At 40.2% G+C, this 17,226-nt stretch overlaps 1 protein-coding gene across 7 annotated transcripts in view; it reads left to right on the top strand.

Moving 5' to 3' along the window:
* The window catches only part of HPS3 (HPS3 biogenesis of lysosomal organelles complex 2 subunit 1), a 37,591-nt gene that overhangs the window by 3,777 nt on the left and 16,588 nt on the right, over positions 1-17,226 (top strand). For 6 of the 7 annotated variants that reach the window (XR_016279992.1, XR_016279993.1, XM_089509073.1 and 3 more), the window contains exons 2-12: positions 547-1,038; positions 2,333-2,507; positions 4,342-4,430; positions 6,242-6,434; positions 7,405-7,486; positions 8,938-9,092; positions 9,287-9,395; positions 9,543-9,724; positions 11,109-11,289; positions 12,541-12,771; positions 15,724-15,909. Coding sequence is in view for 5 of the 7 variants with exons in the window: in XM_089509071.1 (XP_089365197.1) it covers positions 547-1,038; positions 2,333-2,507; positions 4,342-4,430; positions 6,242-6,434; positions 7,405-7,486; positions 8,938-9,092; positions 9,287-9,395; positions 9,543-9,724; positions 11,109-11,289; positions 12,541-12,771; positions 15,724-15,909 (2,075 nt within the window). In the remaining 2 variants the exon portion in view is untranslated. The remainder of the gene's footprint in view (positions 1-546; positions 1,039-2,332; positions 2,508-4,341; positions 4,431-6,241; positions 6,435-7,404; positions 7,487-8,937; positions 9,093-9,286; positions 9,396-9,542; positions 9,725-11,108; positions 11,290-12,540; positions 12,772-15,723; positions 15,910-17,226) is intronic. The other variant, XM_089509072.1, reaches the window with a different exon arrangement.

Below are 17,226 nucleotides of genomic sequence, written 5' to 3'. Positions count from 1 at the left end.
TTGATGCAGCCTAAAATTGCATTGCCCTTTTTAGCTGCCGTATCGCACTGTTGACTCATGTTCAACTTGTGGTCTACTTGGACTCCCAGATCCCTTTTACATGAAATCTCGTTCAGCCAGGTGTCCCCCATCCTAGATCTGTGCATTTCATTTTTCTGCCGTAAGTGCAGTACCTTACATTTCTCCTGTTGAATTTCATTTTGTTCGCTTTGTCCCAGCTTTCTAGCCTATTCAGGTCATTTTGAATTTTGATCCTGTCCTCTGGGGTATTAGCTACTCCTCCTAATTTGGTGTCATCTGCAAATTTGATAAGTATGCCCCGAATTCTGTCATTCAAGTCATTGATAAATATGTTGAATAACACTGGGCCCAGGACAGAGCCCTGTGGGACCCCACTGGTCACTTGGGATTGTAATTTCTCATGGCAACAGAACAGAGCAGTGAGGTTTCAGCTGTAGTTCATTAGAGAAACTTTTGATCATGTGAGAGTTACATTTTCTCCCATTTTTGATTGCATGTTTTCAAAATAAACTCTTTGTTTTTCAGGAGACTATGTGGTCACCATTGAGGAGAAGAACAAGACCCTCTTCTTGCGGGTTTATGTGAATTGGAGATGCATGTCAGCTGGGAGCGCACGTGTGTGTGTGCGAATTGTGGGACACAATCTAGAGGAACCCTATCCCGAAGCAGCTAAAGATCAAATGTCAATTATAGAAGTTCCTCTTTCGGATCCTCCTTTATGCTTTTCTTCTTGTCCTTTAACTGGAGACCTGCTTGTTGCCTGCAAGAATAAACTGATCTTGTTCTGCTTGAAGCGTCTAACTGTGAGTCAAGACGTGACTGTGTTGGACTTTGAACGCACCTTAGTTTTGCACATGCAAAATTTGATACCTTCAGAGGTTGCATTTTGTGCCGGGTATGTAGCCATAACAACAGAACTAGAAGTCCTTGTCATTAAACTGGAAACTGCTGAAAAAGTTGCTGGTAATAGGAGACGGCACATCTATGACTCTCTAGAACCTCCTAATGTCCATGAAGGTTAGTAAGGTGTTTAAAATCACAAGTACATAGTTCTGGGGTCATAGTTTGGAATGGGGGACAGAGGAGGGGAAGCAGATCCTCATTAGATGTATGCTTTGGAAGGTTTTTTAGCCATCGTGATAGTTGGGAAATGTTTTATTTTCAATCATTGCAAGTTGTGGTTAGAAAGAAGAAGAATTTACTGTTATGAAAAGATTGGGTCCAAAAATGCCTCTGCTCAGGAACAGGAATCTTATATCTCTTGCCAGAGTTGCTGCTGTTGTTGTTGTTGCCTTCTGACAGATGGAGATTCTAAGTCAAACCTATCGTGGGGTTTTCTTAGCAAGATTTGTTCAGAGGAGATTTGCCATTGCCTTCCCCTGAGGCTGAGAGTATGTGGTTTGTTCCAGGTCACCCAGTCCGTTTCATGGACAAGTATACTCTGAAAAATATCAAGTTAATCTGAAAGTGTTTTGCTGGTGCAAGTTTGGACTAGAGTTGTTGTCATATTCATCTATGCATAATAGCACTTCAGAGAGTGTGGTGTTGTGGATGGAGTGTTAGACTAGTACTCTAGGAAACGAGGGTTCAAATCCACACTTGGCCATGGAAACCCACTGGGTAACCTTGGGCAAGTCACACTCTCATACCCTCTGGAGAAGACAATGGCAAACCCCATCTCAATAGATCTTGCCAAGAAAACCTTGTGATAGAGTCATCTTTGGATCTCCATTAATTCGGAAACCAAGGCACACAGCAGCAACTGTCGCATTTTGAAGAATTGTAAGCTTTTGTAGAATAGCACAATCAAATATTTTCCTACTGGTAACGGTTCTTTAGGTTCAACTTAAAGGTCATGTTTGTTTAATTAATTCAGTAAAAAGGCAGGCAAGTTTTATAGGTTTGGGGCCACTTATCAGCTCATGGGGCCCAGAACAGGATGTAGCATCCTCCCCCTCACAATAATAGATATGGCTAGAATAACATTTCCATTTTTATAACAAACAAACAAAAATCCCAGGACAGCAGTTGTGAGGTCAAGGCACAGGTGCAAACTGTGCCTGGTACCTTATTTTAAAGCATAATTGCTGCTATCAGAGACTTCTAGGACCAGTAATTTTCATTTATGAGCTGGATTTTTTTTCTGGCTTGGAAGCTTTATTGGGGGGTGGGGTGGAAGAAGCCCAGGAGTACAAAATTGACCCTACAGGCTATATGTGGCCTTCAGGTTTCCCACCCCACCTTTCTGGCTTCATACTCTGTTGTTTTTGTTTTTGTTGGTTTGTAAGTCTGGTACTCTATTTTATTCAAGGTTTAAAAGAAGATTTTTATTCAGTTCCATTGGAGTCAGATGATTTTGTTATCTGTCAGCAGCCAGTGGAGCTGCTTGAGGAAGAAAGTAGGCGATGTGGGATATCTGTGACACTGGAGTCAACGGGCTTATTTGGTGAAGAATCCAATTACCAAATACAATATGTCCTCTATAGGTAATAATCACTGTTTTTTATTGGAAATATAAATTAATACATTCAATAAATATGTATATACGAAAGCATTAACAGTGTGTCCCCATTAGTTTAGGGCAGACTGTGGCTAGCAGCCTTTCACGAACATACGTGTGTGTGTGTGTGTTTCCTTTGAATATCTCTTCTTTTGGATGCTGTGGGGATTGGTTTTCCCTTACACATTCACAGCACCCAAACCCTCTCAACTTACTGAGCAGCCTCTGAAGCTCCCCACCCCCACAACTGTTTCCTACTTTGTGGAGAAAAGGCAAGATTGTAGAAGCATCTTCCTTGTAGGTAGATGAAAAATTATAATTAGCTCTGAAGTCCTCTGGAGTTTTCCAGATGTCTCAGTGAAGCTGTAATTCTTTTGCATCTGGCTGTGAGAAGGTAGCCAGACAGTCCTGCAATCCTGTTCATTCCCCCACAGAACAGAGAGTGGCCATGTGGAGTGCTTCAGAGGTGGGTCACTAAACTCAGTGTGGTGTTACAGTCAGCCCTCTGTATCAGCAGGGATTTGGTTCCAGACACACACAAACACACACACCGCAAATAGCAAAAAACATGGGGCCTCAAGTCTCATTATTGTCAATGGACTATAATGGGGCAGCCACCATTTATGATAATGCTCTAGTCTGCGGATGGCTAGCCCACTAATATAGAGGGCTGACTGTATATGGCTCAACCTAGCATAGGTCAGTGTATAGACCTGTTACACTACATTGAGTCATACATGATTGTAGCCTTAATATGATATTATAAAATTTACTCTAAGCATTCCCAATTTAAATCAAGGTAGCTAGTTAGAATCATATAAGCCATTGTATTCCCTATTACAAAGTATGGATGTGAGAGCTGGACAGTTAAGAAAGAAGATAGAAAATCAATTCATTTCATTTGAGAAGTGGTACTTGAAAAAAAAGTGCAGAGGATCCCATGAACAGCCAAAAAGATAAACAAGCGGGTCCTAGGGCAGATCAAGCCAGAAATCTCCATGGAAGCCAAGATAACAAAACTGAGGCTGTTGTACTTCCGAAACACCATGAGAAGGCATGACTCACTGAGGAAAAAAAATACTAGGAAAAGTGGAGGGAGGTAGAAAGAGAGGAAGGTCACATGCTGGATGGATGGACTCTACTAAAAAGATCACGACTATGAATTGCAGGAACTAAGCAGAGCAGCGGAAGACAGGGAGTGTTGGAGATGTCTCATCCACAGGGTCACCATGGATCCACTCAAGGGCAGTTAACAACGAAAGCTAGTTTTACCAACTCTGACATTAGTCTACACAGGCATAATAGCCATTGCCAACAGAGCTGCATTAGGTTATAAGGCAAGCAGACCTCTCCTGCCTGACCTAAATAGTAGGTGGGGCAGTTAACAAAGGAAGAGAACCTAATGTGGGTTTTTTGGTTCCATACAAATTGTGTATACTGTGCAACTGGGTCCATAGTAAGTGTGGCATGAAAGCTTACAGTGTTCTATACATCAGAGACTATTACAGAGCATCAGAGCTCACTGTGGAATATTTATATGGCCATCAAGGCATCTTATTGATGTACTCCAGTGAGTCTCTTTGTGTATGTACCCACTCACATAGAGGGATGAGAGTTAGCTTCCCCTCATGCACTAGAATTGTATTCAAATAGGATTTTCAAAAGTCACAACAATAACTTCTGATGCACTATGAAAGATCAGGGTGGGAAATGTTAAGGCTCCATTTCTTACTTGGCTCATGCTATGCATTGCACCACACTGAAGCCTGTATATGTTGGCATAGCACAATAACATTTCAACTCATCATCTTTCTTGTCAGGCGTTTTGCTCCAGATATGTCCTCATTTGTCTTCTCTGTTGATGATGCCAAACTGCACTCTCTTCAGCTGCTACCTATGTATGAAACAGGTATGTTTATGGATGCATAGTTTTCTGTGGAAGATATAGGAGAAGATATGTCTGTTTATATTATTATTATTATTATTATTATTACACTAATTAATGAAGGGCATGGAAAGCTGGTACACAGAAATGGAGTTTGGCTTGAATACTTTCATTTAGAATGTGAATCTGTAGTGTATTTAAATTTATGTGGCATAAAAATGCTGCTAATAGAAGTCATACTGATTTCAAATTGGATTACTGTTAATGTTCTAAGAACACTATTGTTGTTGTGTGCCTTCAAGTCATCTCTGACTTATGGTGACTCTAAGGCGAACATATTACTGGGTTTTCTTGGCAAGATTTGTTCAGAGGGAATTTGCTTTTATTAGCAATAGCAAGTACATTTCTATACCACTTACCAGTGCACTTAAGCACTCCCTAAGCAGTTTACAAAGTGTAAGCTAATTGCCCCCAACAATCTGGGTGCTCATTTTAGCAACCTCGGAAGGATGCAAGCCTGAGTCAAGCTTGAGCCCTTTTGCTGGTATTGAACTCGCAACCTTATGGTTTGTAAGTGAGTGGCTGAAGTACAGGCATTTAGCCACTGTGCCACCAGGGCTTATTGTGCCACCAGGGCGCAAAGCTTTTGCCTTCCTCTGAGGCTGAGAGAGTATAACTTGTCCAAGGTCAACCATTGGGTTTCCGTGGCTGAGTAGGGATTTAAACCCTGGTCTCCAGATTCATAGTTCAACACTCGAACTCCTACACAATTACAGAAACACTAATTTGATGTTTACATGCAATTTCAAATGACACAGTTTAGATACATAAATATTCAGTATTTTTTTAAAAAAAAAACTTTCCTCTTCACTTATAAGTTGTGTGCTTCTAAAAGAACAGTCCTGTCATTTTAAAAAAAATCTGTTACCTTTTCAACTTTTAAAAAATTCTTTTTGTTCTTTTGACACATTGCTTTGTAGTAAGACATGCCAAGATTATGGAAAAAATGGAAGCAAGACTTGTTAGTATGCTGATTTGGAAAGGGGTGAGACTGGAGAAGAAATATTGTGGGAAGAATGTGGGTTAAATCAAGGCCAATAATTATTTTGTATACTTATTTCATATCAGTATATAGTATATACCAATAAGCACTATTGAAAAACACAATTTACAGCAGGATCCTGAAGTTTTTCATGAATCTCAAGTGTTAGCTTTTCAATATGCTGAAAAGATGGTCCCTTATATGTTTAAAAAGAAAAAGTACCAACCATCTTTTCAGCATTTCAAGACATGTCTCCTTTAAATCTTAGGACTTCCAGGACAAGCTAGTATGTGTTTTTCAGAAGTCAGTCCCATTGTTAAGTGGGGCTAACAGTCTAATAAGTGCATTGTAAGAATGCTTAATCTAGTACTTTCACTGGTGTTTATCTCAGAACTTGAAAAAAAGTTAGGGCTTTGGCCATGATGGATGGGGTATTCTGGGAGGTTCAGCCCCAGAAAAATAACTTTACAACCTCTGACTAATTTACAGTGGTACCCCGGGATACGAATTGATCGCGTTACGAAATTTCCGGGGTACGAAAAAGTTAGATTGGAAAAAACTGTTCCAGGTAACGAAAGATTTTTCGGGTTACGAAATTCATTTCGGCGCGAAATTTAAATGCGAAGCGCGGCTAGCGGCTTTCCAGCGCTAACGGAAAGCCTTTTCGGGTTGCGAAATGTATCGGGTTACGAACGGCGCCGCGGAACGAATTAATTTCGTAACCCGAGGTAGCACTGTAGTTCCTACATGGCAAATACACTACAAAGTATATTCGTCTTCCTTATTTATCTAGAGAATTCTGTGACATCTGACAGAGGCGATCCAACTAAGCAAGAACTTCTGAGTCTGTTCTGTTTTTTCTCTCTGCCTCACATTGGCTACCTTTACACCATTGCTAACTTGGTGGAGCTGATTTCCACCTACCAATATTCAGAGAGATCCCAGCAGGCCGTTCTAACACCACGATTCCTGCATGTTATCACAAGGTATTAATGTTTGTACATCTTCAGTTCACAATTTCCCTTCCCCATCCTTAAGGTTCAGAGGGTTCCAACCACAATCCCATTCCTTTTCCAAAAGGATGTGCTGGGAGGTCTTTAACTTTAAAGAGTTCTGTTGACAATCATATTTTCTAAAGAAGGCCATCCATACAGACATTTGTATCTGAATCTGTTTGGAGCACCTTTAAAGAACCCCAATCTACAGGTACCAGAGGCTTTCTAGATGAGAATTCTTGTTTTTGGGAGTTACGCTATGAATCCCATCTCCTAATATTGAGCTAAAATGGGGTATGGAACTAGTTTGGGATAGCCAGATGGATCCCCACTCCACTGATCTTTTGCAGGCCAGATGCTATCAGGGACCGTGTCTATAATATAATTGAGTCCCTATCTGTTGGGGCTTTTCAAACCAGCTCTTGAATGGACCAGCTTCCTGACCCATTGAACTTCTTCACTCCTTCCTGTTCTCCTGTTTCAGGAGGTAAAGCTTCAGAGACTGGGAGACCCAACCAGGGAATGTTGGTGGACCAGATTAAGCCCCAGTGGCCAATTATGCCTAGAGTTCTTCTTCTCAAACTATTTTAACAGTTCAACATCCAGATGGTATTTTGTTCAAAGAAAATGTTTGCATATTTGTATAATTGGGTTCTAGTGCAGAGTTGACATGGACAACACAGCACTGCTGCCTGCTTTGGAAATGCCCTTATGTTCCTTCAAATTCTGAGGTACCAGTACTGTCTTGGGAACTAGAATTCTTAAAGTTTCTGCATGGGGCAGAGAGCATTTCCAAGGACATGTATGTAACTAGGAGGGGACAATGAAATCTGGCCATCAGTTAGCTGAGTAACTTGCTGGAGTTTTGTTAATTTTCCAGCTGCACTTTGCTTATAAAATGTATATAATTTGATTTCTAATGGGTCCTCCTCTTCCTCCTATTCTTGATCTTCTTTTTTAGCAACAGCCTGCAGTGCTTTACAGTGAGATGCAGTGCAGCAGCAGCACGTGACAAAGATCCCTATATTGACACAACACTGAAGGTACTGTACACTGACTGGGCTCTGACATCTGCTCCTTAGTCTAATCTTTTGCACAGTAATTCACTTCAGACCAATTCCTAAGCAATGGTAAATTATTCATTTATTAAGTACCTTTTCAGATGTTGGTAGAATAAGTTGGAAGGGGGAAACAAAGTTGCTAATGTAGGTAGATAGATCTTGTAGGACCTTTGAGACTAACTCAAAGAAATAAATTGGCAGCATGACCTTTCGTAGACTTTAGTCTACTTCCTCAGATGCCATGGTGGAACTGACAAAAGCTTCTTATATTTACATAATGACATTTAATTCTTACATTTCTCCTCATGATTGTGGATATGTTTGGGATACAAACAAGCAGCTTCCCAAGGTTGAGAGACTTCATTGGTTATTTATTCATTTAGTGTAAATACCACCTTTCTCCTGCCAGGGGACCCAAACTGGCTTACAAAATTTAAAATAAAAGTTTAGCTGATAATATACTAACATAGAAGTTTAAAAAGCAATTAAACATCAGTTCTGTTAAAAGCACATGGTTAAAAACAGTGTAAAATACATTTTAAAGTGTAATTAAAAGCAGGCAAAATAAAAACAGAGAATACCACTTTGAATATTCCTCTGTCACATGATTAAATCAGTCAAAGGTCTGTCTAAATGGCAGAAAGGGAGGGTGTGGGAGTTAATGGACCTTCCATAGAAGGGAGTTCCACAGTCATGGAGGAGCCACTGTGTCCTCACCAACTTGGCTATGAAAATGGCTGAACTTCCCTCCAAAGATCTTAGAATTCGATCATGTACAGTATGTATAGGGAGATAGGCCTTTTAGGCTTCTTTTCCAAACCTGTTGGGTTGTACTGAATCCCCTCCAATGCAATACAGGTGCACTGCTGCTGAGTTTCTATAACTGTTGAAGGCTGCATCCACACTGGAGAAGTAGCCCGGTTTGGCACCGCTTTAACTGCCCTGGTTCAAGGCTATGAAATTCTGGAAGTTGGAGTTTGTTCTGGGCCCAGAGCGGAGCATAGCCCACAGAGCAGAGTTAAAGTGGTGCCAAACTGGGTTATTTCTCCAGTGTGGATGTAGCCAAAGTTCAGCAGCTGTCACTGAGTTTCCCACAAATGCTGCACTCACTGATAGCAACTGTGAATAGGAGCGCAAAATGGTACAGTGTATGCAGGCTATGGGTTTACCCTGATCATGGACAAGTCTGGACTGGTGTTAGAAATCCAATGTGAATTAATAGTTAGTTCCTTCTGTTGCCATGCACTACAACTATAAACATCAGTAATGTAGACATTAACGTGTTAGAAGATTGTTTTTTAGTTTGTACCTCTTGAATAAGTGATAGTCAGGAGTTTAAAGTAATTGTAAATCAGTAAAAACCTGTCAGAGTTCTTGATTATAAATATTTAATATTTGAATCTGCTGAAAATAAACTGCCCTGTTCTTCACAGGCTTGTCCACCTATATCATTGAATGTCTGTACCTTGAGAATGCAGCTTTTTATAGGGCTGAAAGCCATCTCTCACTTCAAGAATCACATCATAATTTTGACAAAAGCAGATACTGAAGACATCACGGAAAGGAAAAAAACTTCAAGGAGACTCCTGTAAGTACAGCCATTCCTCCGTTTTTGTTGAAGCACAGTTGTGGTTTATTTAAGTCAGAGGGAAAAGACGCATCAATAGATGTGTCATAAATACATCATCCCTAACTTTCATTGTCAGTGAATGCATTCAAACAACAAATGTGCCAAAGATGTAGTTGTGGTTTAAAATACATGCACCTACATACATCTTTCAGCTCCAGAAAAAGTGACAGCATCAAATCCAAGGTTTTTACCGAATCTGAGCCAGGATGGAATTTATATATCGTGCATACAACTTCAACTCTACAACTTTATAGAGAAATGGTATAGTATTATTCTGTTTTTTGTTTTGTTTTTGTTTTATGGACATATTAACTCATGATGCTGCTTAATGACCTGATGCATTTATTAACATTACCTCTGCCTGCAAGGCTTTTTTTCTCTTAATGGTGTGCTCCATTCCTTCCCTAGGTAGAGTATAGCAAGACATATGAAAATGTCAAAACAGAGAGCTGTATCCACCTTCTGAGTGAGGCTCATTTGTTAATCAGAACAGCTCTAATGGACCCTGATCTGAAGGCATCAGAAGAGAAGGAAGAACTCCTAGAAGCATTTCAAGAAAGTTGTGCTCTCCTAGGAGACTGCTACAGCAGGTTTGGATGTCTTATGGAAATATACTAACAGTTGAGCTATTTCTGCTCTTATTTTTCCTTACTAACATAGTTAAACTAGAGTGCAGGATTTACTCCAAAGTACAGTGTACATGGTTCTAAACTGATGTAACCTTTAAATCTGTTTTAAATTGGTTAAATATGCTTTTAATCTCTTTAAATTATTTTCATTATTTTAAATTATTTGTGATCCAAAACATAATGCCGAAATAATCCAGTTTGAGCCCACTTTAACTTCCCTGGCTCAGTGCTAGGCAATCATGGGAATTGTAGTTTATTGTGGCATCAGAGCTGTCTGACAGAGAAGGCCAAATGTCTCACAAAACTACAGTTCCCAGAATTCCCTAGCATTGAATCAGGACAGTTAAAGTAGCCTCAAACTGGATTATTTCTGCAGTATGTTTTGGGTCTGCTTAAATGACTTTGACTCATATGCTACCCTGAGATCTCATAATAGAGGGCAGGATGTAAGTAATACAGTTTGAGTCTCCTTTATCCAAAATATTTGTGTTTCAGATTTTGGATATTTTTGAATTTCAGTGTATTTACCAACTGCCTGCTTCTGCCTTGTAGACTTACATGGCTTGGGTCCAGCTTATCTGAGGGAACGCCTCCTCCTATATAATCCTTCCTGCACTCTCAGGTCCTCAGGGAAGAACCTACTACAGTCACAGAGAACTAGACTAGTAACTACCTCCCAGAGGACATTTGCTTCTGCCGGTCCAAAAATCTGGAACAATCTTCCGGATGAGATCTGCCAACTAACATCTTTCAAGGCCTTTAAGAAGGCAATAAAAACAGATCTCTTCCGGTGGGCCTTCCAAAATTGATCCCCTAATTTCACTCTCCACGTGTCTAAATTGTTTCTCTTTGGACCAATTTGAATACTTTTGATATTATTGTTTTCTCTTTTTATATGCTGTTACCCACCTTGATCCAACACAGGGAAAGGTGGGCTATAAATAATAATAATAATAATAATAATAATAATAATAGTTATTATTATTATTATTATTTTATGCATAAGACTTGTCTTTATCACTGTTATGTTAGAACTAAGATGATGTTGGCAACCAGCTTTAGACTGAAGTAACAGGCTGATATTAAACACAATATTAAGGCAGGAATGTTTGCCAGCTGCCCATGTTTGCTTTAGTAATAAATGACCATGAGTGCCCCTGTTGGGGCAACTCAAAAGAAGAAGCAAGAGGCTGGAGAGCTCCCTGGAGATCTCCTGTAATCAGGTCCTCTATATAAAATAAAATAAAACCTCTATCATTGATTAATAATCTTAGGGAAGTTCTTCTGTTATGATAAATTGATGTGTATATGAAATTTCTTGATCTGATACTTTTTGTACTTCCAGGTTTGACACCAAAGACTTCCACCTTGCACTGCCTTACTATAAGATGTCTGGTCTATCCATAACTGAAGTTCTGAAGAGAGTAGATTCAACTCTTGATGATAAAACACAAAAACATGAGAAGGGATTTATATTTTATTTACATCATTCCCTTTATGAAGACTTGGAGGAAGAACTAAGTGAAGTAAGACACTGAACTCTTTATTTCTGTGTGGTCTTCTGCTTTCCTTTCTCTCTAGGAAATGTCTTGTGTGCTTTTGTGTTCCCCTACTTCCTTGGCTTGCAGCATGCTCTGTGCACATGAGCAGAATTAGCTGTGAGGCAAGAACTGAGACATCTTTGTAGAAGCAACTTTGGCCACAGCCATCCAGAATGTACCTTTTAAAAATATGGCAGACAGTGCCTGGTGGCTTGAGTAATATTTGGTGAACAAGCCTGTTGTTGACATGTCAGTTGACTCTCAAATGAATGAACTACTTTTGTGAGTGTGGAATTTATTTGAAGCAGCATCCAAGCTGATTCTCGTGAAGTAATTTTACAGTATATTAATCTTGGAAAATGACGGCTTATATTTTACTTTATATTAATTGCTTCTCTTTTGTTGGAAAAATATGTTCATGTTCAGCTCAATTGTAAGCTGCCTTTGTGATAAAAGGAGCATATAAATAAAAAAAATAAATTCAGCAAAAGACATTTACAGTGGTGCACCTTTAAAAAAGATGTCCTCATTCTGAAAAAGATTGCTTGTTTTTACATTCCATTAAGGATACCCTCTCCCAATATAATTTAGGAGAAATAATGCTGACTTGCAATTAAAATTGCAATGGTAAATAATGTGTTGTGCCTGGAGCATTTGAAAAAACACGTTTATCAATACTGTGCATTGATAAAAGTGAGAAAATTTAGCATAGCACTTATTGATGGCTGAAAGAGTCACCTGTTTATTACTACATATTAAGTATAGATGATAGCCAGCATGCAATGATGGTTTGAGTACTGGACTATGATTCTAGAGACCAGAGTTCGAATCCTCACTCAGCCATGGAAAATCCACTGTGTGGCTTTGGGGAAGTCATACACTTTCAGCTTGAGAGAGAGAGAGACAAAAGCAAACCCTCCTCTGAACAAATCTTGCCAAGAAAGCCCACCAAACAATAAATAAGGATAGAGAAGTAGGATTTAAGGCAGATGTTCTAAATAAAGAACATTCTGTGGTTGAGGGGTTTTTCCCCATGCATTTCTCTTAATGAGTCAAAGAATGGCCTCACCTACTCCTGTGTTTCCTTTATGATTTTTGAAATGGCATCAATCAGTTTTGCTCTATTAGTATTCTTAAGGAATACCTTGCTCAGAACATTCATAAATAAAGAGGGGGCTTGTAGTGGTAACATGACCATAACCAACATTTGTTTTAAACATCTCCTTATTTTACCAGGAGCTGGCAGCAAAAGTGCTCCATATATTCTACCTTGCTGAGCCAAGCCAGATGCCCCATGTCATCTGCAGTCCTTGCCTGAAACATGTGTGCCCCAGAATTGCAATGGAATATCTAGAGAAGGTGGAAGCAATTGTGCCCTCTATTGTGGTAACCCTAACCAAGGCTTCTATGGCTCTGAAAATTGGAGATCAGGAGAGATGTAAAAATGAACTGGACAAATATGCTGAGGTAACTGTCACTGGCTGACACATAACTATTTTTGTGTGATGGTTTGAGTCCTCCTCCCGGTGGAGGAAAACAGAGGCAATCAAAGATGTGTCCCATTAAGACACACCATTAGCTAGAATCTTCTAAAGCAAACAGTAATCTGTTCCCTGCTTTTGGAAAGGACAACAGCTGTGGGTGGATGTCTTGCTTTTTTAAAAAAATATATTAATTAATATTCTTAATATATACAATACACACACACAGTGTGTGTGTGTGTGTGTATTCCTACATTCTGTTACATTTTAACCAGTTATTTTATATTTCACCTCAGTGCCTCCCTTTCCCGGAGCCATTTTCGTCCTTATATTCCAGTGGATCTCTTGCTTTCAATGCTTTGGTCCCCTGTATTTCCAGTTAAAATAATTAGGTAGCAGGTAATAAGAAAGACTAGCATTTTAGGTGACCCTTGCTGGCCCAAATAGACAGTACTCACTTAAGGAATAAGACAACTTCTGGCATTCTTGATTGTGGCAAATGAGAGTGGATTCTCCTGGCCATATTTTATTGATTTGTATGGAAGCCAATTCCTTTAAGGCCAGGCCTAAAGTTTTTATATCCCTCTGTGTTTCAGGCTAAACAGAGAAGAAGCTGAAGAAAGATAATATGCTGTTAATTGGAATTTGGTGGAAGAGAAACTAATTGATGAGTGACTATAAGTGTTTCATATACACACACAATCTTTCTCTCTCGAAACCATATTACTTTTCTTACCCATTATGTCAATATGTCAGACAGCAACTGAGTACTGGTCAGAAGTTGGACTGCAAATTCCACAAGTGCATAGCCAGCATGAACAATGGCTGTGCTGGCAAGAGGATTCTGGAACTTTCAAATGATTATATTTTCCTAACTCTGTCATTGATGAGTGGAATCACTGCATCTTTTTTGCTTCTATTCCAATCCCTTGCTACCACAAACCCTGTCATGAGGCTATTTCCTGGTGTGTTGGCTTTATTCATTTTCTTTACATAGGTTTCTAAGTCATTATGGCAAGATTGGGAGCTCTTCTACACTGAGACTTAGGGCCAAAATAGATAACCCAGATGGGATGAAGCTGCCCCACCCAATGACCGACTGGGGCTGTGGCAGCCACACATCCCAATCCCAATCCACTGCAGTGCCAGCCAAAAAAGGAACAGTTTTCAACTGCTCCTTTTTCAGTTGCAGAAAAGCCGCCTTTAGCAGCTCTTCCATGGCCCTGCAGCGGCTTTCCGGCATGTTGGGGGCTTATGGCATGTAACTGCCATGCCTCCAAATTGCCCAGAAGCTGGCCAATGTGTGGGCAGCCAGGCAGCTGGAAGCCAGCTTCTGAGTAGCTTCAGAGCATACGATGTCAAAACACTGCATTCTGAAGCAGTCCGGACATCAGTGCAAAGGGGCAGTCTGTTTCACCTCTTAGTGCTTTATCACAGCAGCCCCTTTCTCACTACAATCAAGGGGGGGTATGGCAATGTACCACTTTTATTGCCACTGTTACTGCATCATTTTCATTCATGCGACTGGAGACTGCTGCTTCCATCACGCTCCCTTAACTCCACTCTCCTTCCCTCCCTGGCATGCCTTTATTTTATTTTATTTTATTTTATTTTATTTTATTAACTTATCTTGCACTATTTTGAAGATCTGCAGCCTTGATTTAACATTTTAATTTTTTTACAAGAAACCTTGTTGCTGTGGCGCTCTGGAATTGTGCATCAAAAAGAGGAGAAAAAAATTAAAAATAGTGAAGGGGGAAGGGGGGAAGCTGGTAGCAGGGGGAAATGACACCATGTAACTGCCAGTAACGTAATTGCCCCAGGAATGGCTTTCTTCACCCAGGGCATCACACTGTTGGCAGCTCATTTATGGGTTTCTCCCATAAATGAAAAGAGATGGCTGTGGGATGGGGCAGCTACGGGAGGGAAGTGGTGTCATGCGATCGATGTTACTGATGCTGCTTCCTTCCTGTGGGAGTCATGGTTTAAAAGCTGCATGTGATAAAGCCCTTAATGGCGTTAATAGTCCAAAAGCAATGTACAGCTGTTCCATTTTTTCTGGTGTTTTAATTTGAATTTTTTTAAAAAATGGCTGAAGAAGTAAAAAGAGAACATGGCTTTGGCTGGAACCATCTAATAATAACAACAACAACAATATTTTTTTATTTATATCCCACCTGTTCACCTAGGAATCTGGAGGCATCTCCAGACGTTATCTGAAGGCATCTCCCTCCAGATAAAATCCTATGAGTGAAATACACTACATGCATGATAAAAGCCTTGTCTAGAAGCTCCTCCAATCTGTAGAATTCAAAATTGTTGTTGTTGTTTTTTCTGAAAACAATTTGAGGCTTAGGAGAGCAGTTTATTTGTTTTTATAATTAAGTGAAAATGCTTTTTAGGGCTTGTAAAGATTTAATATTCCTGTGGAACCCCACTTAGAAGTAGGTGTTGAAATCATGAATACCATTCCCCCTAGTCAAATTCTGGAGCAAGAATTTTTTCAATGCTAGTTCACAGTTGACAGTTACATAGCAACAAACCTTTTTACTTTGCACTGTTCTAGATTGGTTTTAAGAAGTGTGCATTCTTCTGAGATAGCTGCTTGGATTTTTCTGGGTTTTGCCAGTTGGTGTCACCTCCATAGCTGCTGGAGGGGCCCTCTGATTAAAAAAAAACTAGAGTCAATGTGATCTTCATTTATGTGTAAACCTGGTTAACATTAACTGTGATTAATGTTGATACCAGTCTAATATTCAACCTTGATTAGACATAGCAGAGAGAAAGGAGCAAAGGATGTGCAACCTTATGGCCTGCATCAGAGATGTTAAATCTGCACCCCAGAGTTCAAAAAGTAAAGTGTGAATCAAATCCTCATTTGTGGGCTGGACATCAACATCTAAATTATCTCCTCTTCCCTCCTATTTTTTCTCTGCAGATGATGCTGGTTTGTGGCTTTATTGTGGAGCCAAGACTCCTAAGACAGCAAATTAAAGGGCAAATCATCCCAACAGAACTTGCTATTTACCTCAGGGAGACAAGACCTGGATTCCTTGTGGCTTCATTATTGGCTTTACACGAGAACAATAAAATTGAACTTGAAGAAGCAGACTTATATATCAAGGTCTGTCATGTTACACTTTTATTCATTTCACTTTTTATTTAGAACTCAGTGAGCTGTGCTGTTTCCCATCCCAAGACCTTAGCTATGTAACTCGTATTAGTTATGTAGCTAAGTAGTGTCTCCCAGCCTTACATTCCACCTATTCCTAACTGAATGTGTCAATTCTCCTGTTGATCAGGATGCAGCAGATTGATGTTCACACCCTTCCATTACAAGCGATCTCCAGTACAACAGTCAGAAGCAGTATCTCTGTCACAATCCCTCCTCACACAGAAGATTGCTCACAGGAGGTGGGTAGGAGTGTCAGCCTGCTGTGTCCTGATCAACAGAAACATCAACTCCCATCACTCACAGCAGCTGCTGCCCAGTAAGTCAGGAGTGGAGAACGTTTATGTTCCCTATGTATTCCCTACACTGTTGAATATCTAGGGATTGTGAATAGGAATAGGAATCAGTTATTAATACATAGCTAGGTTACACATTCATAACATCAGTTGTGAATAAAAGCTAGAGTCATTCTTGACATACCTAAACAGCCAGAGAAAAACATAATGAATTCATAGTTCACTGTTTCTTTTTAGCAAGGATTACAACTAGTGTGGCATGGTTTGAGCATTGGAATACATCTCTGGAGACCAGCGTTCGATTCCTGCTTGGCCATGAAACCCACAAGGTGACCTTGGGCAAGTCACATGCTCTCAGCCTCAGGGAAAGCCAGTGGCAAACTTCCTCTGAACAAATATTGCCAAGGAAACCCCATGATAGGTTCGCCTTAGGTTTGCCATAAGTCAGACACGATTTGAAGTCACACAACAACAACAACGAAAGCAGATATGATCTACAGAAAGTTTTGTTGTCAAAACTTCCTTGATTAGAAAAAATGTTTTAGAGTGCAAAATACAGCTCCTGTGCCATTTCACATAAGTATTTTTCTCTGTACAACAGTAGCTAACCATCCCTGGATCTGTATTCATAGACAACTGTAATATTTGAAAGGGTTGATCATAATGTGGCCAGCTGTATTAGGACTCATGCAGCTTTCCAGAAATTGTTGAACTGCAACTCTTGGCACCCCTAGCCAATGGCCTTTTGGCTGGCTCCTGCTAACTCCTGCCGCCGCCGAACTGCTCCGGGCGCCGCCATTTTATTTCTCAAAATGGCGGCGAAGTCTCGCGTGACCTTTTCTGTGCTCGCGCGAGACTTCACTGCCATTTTGAGGAAAAAATGGCGGCGGCCCAGAGGTGAAGTCTCGCGCGACCACAGGAAAGGTCGCGCGAGACTTTGCCACCATTGGCGATGGCCTCTAGCAGGCCCGCT

This window comes from Sceloporus occidentalis, unplaced genomic scaffold (assembly GCF_023333645.1).
Source record: "Sceloporus occidentalis isolate IW3139 unplaced genomic scaffold, rSceOcc1.0.p SCAF_2, whole genome shotgun sequence".
In the NCBI taxonomy this organism is placed as follows: domain Eukaryota; kingdom Metazoa; phylum Chordata; class Lepidosauria; order Squamata; family Phrynosomatidae; genus Sceloporus; species Sceloporus occidentalis.
The sequence above is the reverse complement of the archived record's forward strand: the minus strand, read 5'-3'. Positions and strand labels throughout refer to the sequence as shown.